Below are 10,391 nucleotides of genomic sequence, written 5' to 3'. Positions count from 1 at the left end.
TTTTTTATTTTTTAACCCTATTGAAGACCGGGCCCATATATGGATATTATTTTTTTTCTCTTAGCATTTTGCCAACCATAACTTTATTTTTTTCCTCTGGATGCGGCCGGTGGGATGATCTGCACTTCATGTAGGCGTCATGTCTTGGGGCCAGTGTCCGGAATGAAGCAGTGGACATGCATGCCTGCTCTCGTGCACGTCCACTCGTGACCAGCAGAGTATCCGACGCTCAGATACTTATCCCCTATCCTGTGGAATATAGTTGTAATATGATGACCGCTGTAATGGACTCTGCGCTGTCTGTCCTTACAAAGTATGGGCCTTCATCGCATCAGAGGGACTCCCCTAAGACATGATTAAGGGGAGCCCCACTTCAGTCTCTCCCTTTCATTGTACCAAGGCATACAATGGGTTAAATGGTGGACGGCTGGCTACGGATATTGGGAGAACACCACAGGAGCTGAAAAACGGACTGGCGAGGTCACGGGATTGCTGGCAGTCTCCACTGAAGTCTACGGGAGACATTTGCCTCCACAGGATACCCCTTTAAGAAGGAGCGCCAGTGACTCTAGGGATCCACGAGCTGTCAGACACATCGCCCTCGGCACTTACTAGATGTGGCCGCTCTCCCGCAGCTTGTTCACAAGATCCTCTACGGTTTCCACTTTGACCCCGGCCTGTCTCTGCGGGGGGTCCTCCACGCTCAGTATATGTACGCGGCTTGTGGTCTCCACCCCCAGGTCTGATGGCTTCACAGTTTCAATCTTCTTCTTTTTGGCTTTCTGGGGAAAGAAATGACAGACGCGCGTCAGGTGCAGTCTCATTACTGCTGCCGACACAGGTCTTACATGGCAGACAGGTCCCCACATAGGCGTTATAAGATCCTGCAGCCAATGCCCCCCTCCATACGGGCACGGCACACATGGGGGGCATATAACAAGTTTTTTCTCTTACACCCCATGTCCACACCTTGGCTTTCTAACACTGTCTTCCCAAAGTCCTGCACAGGGTCATCAGCAAAAATCAGGGGATCACCCAGTGCTTGGCCATTTCTTTCTGAAGGCCCAAAAACACTTGATGGTCTGTCGTCACGGCATGTACGTATCCCTTTAAATACTGACCGCCACCACACAAAGGGTTAATATAGTAGTGTAAGACTCAGCACCAGAAGCACTGCAGCCTCCTCTTACCATGATGTTGGGTAGAGTAGCATAACGCGGTTCATTTAGCCGCAGGTCGGCGGTCACCACGGCTGGAAGCTTCATGCTGATGGTTTCCAGCCCTCCATCTATCTCCCGGGTCACTGTCAGCTTCTCAGCCTTCCACTTTAACCTCGGATGCAAAAGTGGCCTGGAAATAACAACCATCTATATCAATGGGCAGAGAGAATCGCCCCTACAGGTCCATTATTAGTTCCTGACTCGCTGAAGGGGGTTGTTGAAGGTCCGTCCCCCACCCCAGGAAATCTGGTACCACATGACCTCTCTCGCTGGAGGTGAAGACTCCACATAGGCAGAACAGTTCTATGGTTTAGAGGGGGTCTGGTGCAGGGGACCCCACACTATGATGGGTCCAATATATAACGTCAATCAAAGAAAGAGTCCATACACCGTAGGCCGAACAGATAACCCTCCCGACTCCCCTATACACGTGCATGCTCGGTGTGGCCAAGCATGCATGTGTTTTCAATCCCGAGAGGACAAAGCCGCTCCCAGGCAGTGAAATTCAACTTGCTCGATGGTTATTTTCCCCGACATTATTTGTTAGGAGGGAGTCGGGGGTCCCCCCATCCCCACAGATGAAACCCCTGGATGGAGGTACCTGAGGCCAGTCCAGCAGGGCTGCAGTCATCTGTCCGGTCTGATTACAGTCATCATCTATGGCCTGCAAGAGAAGACAGAAGAAAGTGCTGAAGAGGAGAGGATGAGGGTGACCATGCAAGATGGGCATCAGGAGGTATCAGCCCAGAGAGCTTCAGGATATCAGGGGCAGCGCCAGCGATGGAGGAGGACTCGTTATCGTGTTGCTGTCACATATTACTTGTCCTCGTCATAGGATATAACCCCCAGAGGACTACGGCTGCCGGCAGGGCGCTAGCTGCGAGCGAGCGGTGTGTGACTGGGAGCGCACCAGACCTGTATGCGACGCAGGGGCAGTAATGAGGGAGGCGCGCGCACACCACACACCTGTTTTCCCAGGAGCACCAGGTTCACGTTCTCCTTCTTGGCCAGCGCTGCCAGGATCTTCGAGACCTGGAAAGGTCCGAGGGCCTCTGCATCCTTCGCAGAAACGTCAACGTGGATCCCGCGGTCGGCTCCCATGGCCAACGCCGTTCGGATTGTCTCCTGGAAAGACAGAGAAACCATCAGAGGTTTAAGAAAAAAAATGAAGGATAAGCAAACGTTACTCTCGGGGTGAATTCACACAAGGCAGATTTGCTGCATTCATCTGAATGAGGAGTCCAGAAATCCGCGGCCGCGTTCACGTGAATGATCTTCGGGGCCAGAAATTCCTGCAATGTGTGAATTCACCCTTAAAGGGGCTTTCACCAGTTTATGTAAATGAAGGCCAATCACTATATAACGAAGACATCTGGAACTTTGTAACAGACCCTGTGCTTTGGATTCTCTCCATTTTCTAGATCTGTGCTTGCTGTTGGTGAACGGATCTCATAGAGACAAAGTCCAATTCTGATTCGTACATAGTGACTGCACTGACACACTGTAACAACTGGAATCCAGGTACAAGTGTATCCAGTCTCCAGGCTGATACATTGTAACAAACTATCAGGACCGGTCATGTAACTGGAGAAGCATCTACTAATTAGGAAGAGTACGTCATATTTCCGAAACAATTACCAACTTTATTCGCCTCTTATCAATTTTTTAAAGTAGGTTGGGCCTAAAGCCAAAAAACAGGAGCATAACTACATATCTACGCCCGTCCATAACAGTTCAATTTATTTAAAAAAAAAATGTACCCCTCGCACTTCCGTGACCGGCGCGTGAAATGTCAGTCTTAATATATGCCCTATGTCTACGCTGGATACACCTGTAACAAACCCTCTGCTGTGAGACGGCGTGGTCTTAGTGCCTTAGAGCTGCAAACAAGAAAGTTTCTATTCACCGACTGCAAGCAGAGCCGGATCGTCAGTGACTCCAGAAAACCAAGCAGTCGTACGTCTCCCACCTTGCACCTTTCTACAGAACAATAGGAACTGCCGAAGCTTACGTTTATAGCGTCGGGGCGCATTCACACGACCGTAGTGTTTTTGCGGATCCACAAAAACCGGATACCGGCCGGCAATTCGCGGACCGCACATGGCCGCAACCATAATAGAAAAGGCCTATTCATGTTCGTGATTGCGGGCAAGAAAAGGGCATGCTCTATCCCTTCGGCGGAGCCGTGGAACTGGAACCGCGGATGCAGGACAGCACACTGTGGGCTGTCCGCATATTTTGCGGCCCCATTAAAATTAACAGGTCCGCACCCGTTCCGCAAAATACGACTGTCTGAATTAGGAATTACTCCTTAAGCAGCGCCTCCAAATGGGGGGGGGGGAGGGGGTGCATAGTAAAAACCAAAAGCCCGATGGGGAACGGTCAGCTTCCTGCGGAGCGGCTTCTATTAGCTCCGCACCTAGAGGCCACATCCGGTACTGCAGCCTCTTCTAATAGTCACCAGCATCAGCCTAGGACGTAGTCAGCGTGGGATTGTATAGTAACATCTGAAAGGCTCCATATATTTAGGAGCAGTATATAGCCTTATTACAGTCCACCTGAGCCGGCATGTAATAGTGTGGATTTACAGCTAATTTCGGCGGCTCGGGGAGTAAATGACACTAGAGCCGCATTCAGATTAAAATGCAGAAGAAGCAGCAGCGGGGGCTAAGTATCCGCTCTCTGATGTAAGACGTCTCACAAGCCTGGAGAAGTAGGCTGTAATTAAGGCCTTGTGCTTAGGTCTCCGCTCCGTCACAAGTCTCAGACAATTTTCTCTATTTCCCACGGGTCAGGTAACAGGATTAGATAGACGAGGCGACTGCGCGCGGGAAAGAAGAGCCCAAAGGCTATGTCAGCGCATGCAAAATGAGCGAGGCCCCGGTGTGCACTCCTTGTAATATATACATACACTGCTTCTACCATATTATGCCTACTTATGCATTTTTGTCCCCTCTGTATTATTTTTGCACGCAGAGAGGCGATGCAAGAAAAACTTTAAAAAAAAAAAAAATTGATGTAAAATATTAAAATGTAAATGAAACAAAAAATAGAATTGAAAAAAAAAATAAATGAATGAAAATTAGTATTAAAAGAAATATAAAATAACTGAAAAAAAAAAAAAAAATTTTAAGAAAATTTTAAGAAAAACAGGCAAAGATAAAAACAGAAAAATAAAATATAAAAAAATACTAACAAAAAAAGAATACTAAACAAAATGATTAAAAAAGAAAATGGTAGAATAGAAAAATTTCAATAAAAAAAAAATAATTGAAAATGAATCCAAAAAATAAACGAATGTTAAATAATTGAAAATAGAGATGTAAACAAAATAAAAATAATTTAAAAGAATTATGTTCAAAATTAAAATAAGTGAATTTTAAGTTAAATTAAAAAAATGTATCTAAAATAAAATGATAAAATAAAAATGCAAATAAAAAAATATTTAAATTGAAAAATTTAAATGTAAAAATTAAGTGACCACTAATGTAAAAAAATAAAATCTAAATATTTTTTTTTACATTGAAGAATAAAAGAGATTTTTTTTTTGTAAAATAGAAATGAAATAAAATGAAAAAAATAAATAAAAATGCAATAATTTATACAAAAAAAAAATAAAAAAAAAATAAAAAAGGCCCTGATGTTGTTCAAGGTCAAAATTTCAGAGACAGAGGATAAAATCTAGATGTATAAAAAAAAACTAAAAACAAGCGCCTGGCAGATGCAGTAATCATCTTGGATTCGTCGGCTCTGCACCGAGTGCCAGGGAAATGAAACAGGGAAGCGTGATTGTCGCTCCTGAGCCACGACAATGCTGAATGCGAAATCTACTAATCGGCGCCCTGTCCGAGAGCATTGCACGCTCACAGAGATGTGCGCTCGCCGCGCTGACATTTAAAAGGCGGAGGAGGGAGAGAACAGATACCATCTGAATCAGGCTTTCTGAATCATTAACCAGAGGAGGGAGAAGAGACGGATCCAGAGGAGAGAGAAGAAAGGAAGATGGAGCCACGAGACGGGGAAGGGTGAAAGGAAAAGGACAATGGGGGGGGGGGGGGGGCGACTCTAGTGGTATACTGATCACCTGTCAGATAGAGGAAAAAGAACAAGCGCTGCGCAGGAAAAATAAACAGTAAAAATTTAGAATAAAAAAATAAAATAATCTATAATAAAATTAAAGTAAAAGGTTAAATAAATGAAAAATAAAACCCATCGTCCCATTAATCTGCTGCTGCGCCATTACCAGGTCACACAGAGCGGATGCGCGCGGTGGCAGGGTATGATGGCGCGGTGATTTTCTATATCACACACCGAACTCGGATTCACGAACAGGCACGTGCCATACAGACACGGATGCCACATGGAAATAAAGCTGCACGTGGCAGTGTGGCACTTCCGTCGTGTGAACACGGCCTAATAGGAACTAAATGGAGTTTTCCCACAGACCCTGAATGGTTAAAGCAAGCGTTTGTGTCAGTCTCCACTGCCGGACTGCCATACTCATTCTATATGCCAGAAAGAACAGGATGCACGAGACTACAGATTCAAGTTCACTATGGGAAGGGATCATGACCGGTCAGTGATATGCTGCTTGTGTAAGTGCGGGGCCCCCCGGGTGGGGCTCAGGAGATGCAAGCGCCAGAAGTGTCTCCGGTCCTGTAATCTGATGAGCAGTGCCGGCTGCTGAACCCACAGGTGGATCGGGGGCCCGTGGAGGACGGATCTGGTAAATGAAGATGGGGCCCCTCATGTGGCCTCTGGATGAGAAGACGCTGCTGGGCACCTCCAGATCTGTGGGGTCGCTATAACAATAGGGCAGATGGTCTTCAAGACGTCTTCTCACGTCCGAGTAATTTCCACAATAGCCCCCTGGGCCGGATCAGACTTAAATTTTATTTTATTTAACCCTTGTGAGCCAAGGGCAGGCTCTTAAAGAGAACCCCCGTTTGGAGGCTCTTAAAAGAACCCCTCAGTCTTGGGATCGGCAGCTGCACTGCAGCCAATGAGTACATTACTAAAAAAGGGGCATCCCTTTAAAATAAATGCACTACCCCTTTAAGAATATATAAAGAAGGTCTGGAGCCGCGCTCTCCAACCTGTGACTCTCCAGCTGTTGCAAAACGTCAACTCCCAGTATGCCCTTAGAGCATGCTGGGAGTTGTAATCTGGCAACTATACGGCATCCGCACAGCACCCGGCACGGGATACCATTTCCATAAAGAGTAAGGAGGTGAAACAAATCAGACATTATACATTGTACAGGGTGTCGGATTATCAGATACTGTACAGGGTGCCGTACAACCAATATGGCAGCCACTCACTGAGGGGACATGACCCAGCTTTATGACCCTAGGGATACGTCCTCACTCCGCCGTTACTAAGTACATTCGGCATCCAGGACTCTAGGAAAGCTGGGTGACGACCCCGGTAGGAGCCGTACTGGCGGCTTCCCCGACTCCTGAGCGTCCTCTGAGCCTGCAGACGGCCCGCGCTCTCCTCACTGCTGCTGCATTTGCAGGACTCTAGGAAAGCTGAACAGGAACGGAGGAAATGGGCAGGCTCAGAGAGGGTTAAAACACAAGCCATGACCCAGTCTGTACCGCCACAGATTGTGAGCTCTGCTGCTGCACAGGACTGCGCTCCTCACCGTGATGTAGCAGAGCCGAGGACGGTGAATCTACTATCCCAGAGCTGCAGCCCAATGAGTTAAGGGAGCGATCCAGCTCTGCTACATCTAGACTTCCAGTCACGTGGAACCCTTTAGTGGGGGGGGGGGGGGGGATTAGTGGCCCCGCAGGGTGAGGAGTGAATTGTATGATTTATGTCTACGGGCCGGTGTGTAATCTCACCCGGGGAGCCCGCTGTGTGTTGCATTTGCAGCAATGAGGGCCTCGGGGCCCCCAGGACTCGGCTCTGACTGATCCCTCAGACGAATCCATCAATAACGCCAATTACTGCCCCTCCGCCGCCAGGGAACCTGTTCAGCCCTTGTCCGTAATGAGAAGCGACAGCGCGGCCCCCTCTCCCGCTCCCACCTTTAACTTTGGCTTCTGGGACAGGAGTATTTCTCCGGCGCGGTGACAGTCGCTTCATTTTCCGGAGCGCCGGGCAGCGAGACGGGCCCCGGAGCAGGTTTAAAAGCCCATTACAGCGGAGGTAAGATTAAATTACGGATGGAAGGCCCAAACTGGGGGTGTGCAGCAGAAACGTTACTGGGCGGTTGTTTACCAGCAGCGGGCGCGCGCTCTGTCACCGTCACCTCATCCCATCGGCCAATTAGAGAGGAAACTAGCGGTCCGAGCGTCGGAAGTGCGTCGCGGGTCACGGCAGAATATCGCCCCCAAATACACATCAAACAACGTGCGAAAACCACCACCTCCCCCGCACACCCAATCATGGCGCTTCTGGAACGTTCTCATGCACTCTGGGCTGCCACCATTTTCATAATCACTGCTTGCTGTCAGTGAATGAACCAGGGGCTTGATGCAACAGGTGCGCAGCGCTAATTGATGATAATCTGCTACAATGTATTGTCTAGAAGCCGCTGAGCCCAGGACAGTCCTCTGCGCCTGCACTGCGCAGTCCCTCGGGTCTTGGTACACACTGTTCTGCAGACAGCGCTGCTAGGAGACGCGCATTCTAATTGCTTCCCCTCAGCGGGGGGCACTGCGCGATGTCAACAGCCCGACGCACGGCCCAGACGTCAGGACTGGAGGCGTCTTAGGAGTGACTCTGTAACACAGTCCTGGATGAAGGCAGACCCGGGAGGGACCCCCCCAACCTCATCTTCACTGCAGCATTTGCAGTTGTCACAATGGCCACTAGAGGTCAGCCCAGCTGCTTACAATGTAAACCAGCGTTAGAAAGCAGGTCGCTTTACAGCCTGTAGTAAAGTGAATAGATGGAGGGTGAAACGCACGATGGCCGGTCTGCGGCGCTGCCTGAGACAGTTTTCCCACCGCCTCGTGCGACCATAGAGCTCCACAGGGAAAAGGAAGCGGCCGTCTCACTGCCTCCTGGACAAGTAGCGCCAAAACTGCACCCGGGTGCCCTCTGTCTCCGTGTTTAGGGCACGTTGCCAAAAACCATGTGCAACCCAAAACCGCCTACCGTAAACCCAGGGGCTTTAATTTACCGTTACGTTATTATTACTCCAATCACATCCAAAGCTGCTTTCAGAGCCTAAAATAGATGCGTAGACACCGAATGAACCCCAAAGCTGTGAGCTCCCACAATGCACTGCGCTCTTTGGTAACCAGAAGGAATCCGACTGCAGCTTTGGAGGTGACTGGAGAACAGTAAAGCAAAGCACATTCTCAGAGTCCCGGCATTCTCTGTCATGTGATGTTAGTGTTAACACGGCCGATGCTGTACTGACCCCCCCCCCCCAATCGAGGAGATTTATGGCCCTTTTAATGGTTTTCCATACTCCATGAACTTTCCCTTCTAACAAACCCCAGGGGCTGACGTCACTGCCCATCCCCCGTACCGCTGGCTCCTGGAGACGCTGCAGAACCTCGGCTCGTGCATCTGTCTCCCCTGATGCTTTATACTGCAGCATTTACCCCCCCCCCACTCCCCCACCAGGTCACTTTATAAATATGGAGGCTTAAGGCTCGCTCCAGCTGTACTCCAGGCTGTGACACCACCATGCTGTGCAATATGAACACCTGGATAATAGCGGAGTGCCACCCTAAGGCCCCATTCACACATCCGCAATTTCGTTCCGCATTTTGCGGAACGGAATTGCGGACCCATTCATTTCTATGAGGCCACACGATGTGCGGCCTGGCTCCGGAAATGCAGACCTGCACTTCCGGGTCCGCATTTCCGTTCCCAAAAAAAATTGAATATGTCATATTCTTGTGTGCAATTGCGGACAAGAATAGGCATACTATAATAGTGCCGGCGATGTACGGTCCGCATGATACGGACGTGTGAATGGACCCCAAGACTAGCCTGTATGATTTGTATTCCCTCAGCCCAAGCTGCAGCATCGGGAGCCCACAGGACGGTGTGCCACATCTCCGAGAGCATGAATGTAGGGAAGGCAGTCTGAACACCATCCTTCTGATAGCGGGCACTTATCTGTACAATTTCAGGTAGGTGGTACGTGACACATCCAAGGTTTCCTGCAGCACATTACCCCAACAAATCATCTCTTCCCCAGGTAAGTGACACACGCGCCAGGCCGTCCACATGATTCATCAGACCAGTCCGTCTTCTTCCCATACTGCACCCTCCAGGTAAGTGACGCACACGCCCCCGGCCGTCTTCTTCCCATACTGCACCTGGTGCCATCTCCTCTGCAGGTAAGTGACGCACACGCCCCCGGCCGTCTTCTTCCCATACTGCACCTGGTGCCATCTCCTCTCCAGGTAAGTGACGCACACGCCCCCGGCCGTCTTCTTCCCATACTGCACCTGGTGCCATCTCCTCTGCAGGTAAGTGACGCACACGCCCCGGCCGTCTTCTTCCCATACTGCACCTGGTTCCATCTCCTCTGCAGGTAAGTGACGCACACGCCCCCGGCCGTCTACTTCCCATACTGCACCTGGTGCCATCTCCTCTCCAGGTAAGTGACGCACACGCCCCCGGCCGTCTTCTTCCCATACGGCACCTGGTGCCATCTCCTCTGCAGGTAAGTGACGCACACGCCCCCGGCCGTCTTCTTCCCATACTGCACCTGGTGCCATCTCCTCTGCAGGTAAGTGACGCACACGCCCCCGGCCGTCTTCTTCCCATACTGCACCTGGTTCCATCTCCTCTGCAGGTAAGTGACGCACACGCCCCCGGCCGTCTTCTTCCCATACGGCACCTGGTGCCATCTCCTCTGCAGGTAAGTGACGCACACGCCCCGGCCGTCTTCTTCCCATACTGCACCTGGTGCCATCTCCTCTGCAGGTAAGTGACGCACACGCCCCCGGCCGTCTTCTTCCCATACGGCACCTGGTGCCATCTCCTCTGCAGGTAAGTGACGCACATGCCCCCGGCCGTCTTCTTCCCATACTGCACCTGGTGCCATCTCCTCTGCAGGTAAGTGACGCACACGCCCCCGGCCGTCTTCTTCCCATACGGCACCTGGTGCCATCTCCTTTGCAGGTAAGTGACGCACACGCCCCCGGCCGTCTTCTTCCCATACGGCACCTGGTGCCATCTCCTCTGCAGGTA

General features: G+C 50.2%; 1 protein-coding gene across 1 annotated transcript in view; it reads right to left on the bottom strand.

The window, feature by feature from the left end:
* Positions 1-611: 611 nt before the first annotated feature.
* ETFB (electron transfer flavoprotein subunit beta) overlaps positions 612-10,391 on the bottom strand; it is a 31,033-nt gene continuing 21,253 nt past the window's right edge. Inside the window, 5 exon segments of the mRNA XM_044282635.1 lie at positions 612-782; positions 1,191-1,316; positions 1,318-1,350; positions 1,822-1,884; positions 2,187-2,345. Coding sequence (XP_044138570.1) covers positions 612-782; positions 1,191-1,316; positions 1,318-1,350; positions 1,822-1,884; positions 2,187-2,345 — 552 coding nt within the window.

The sequence above is a fragment of the Bufo gargarizans genome, chromosome 2, assembly GCF_014858855.1.
Source record: "Bufo gargarizans isolate SCDJY-AF-19 chromosome 2, ASM1485885v1, whole genome shotgun sequence".
NCBI lineage: Eukaryota > Metazoa > Chordata > Amphibia > Anura > Bufonidae > Bufo > Bufo gargarizans.
Note: the sequence above shows the minus strand (reverse complement) of the source record. Positions and strands in the feature narration are given on the sequence as shown.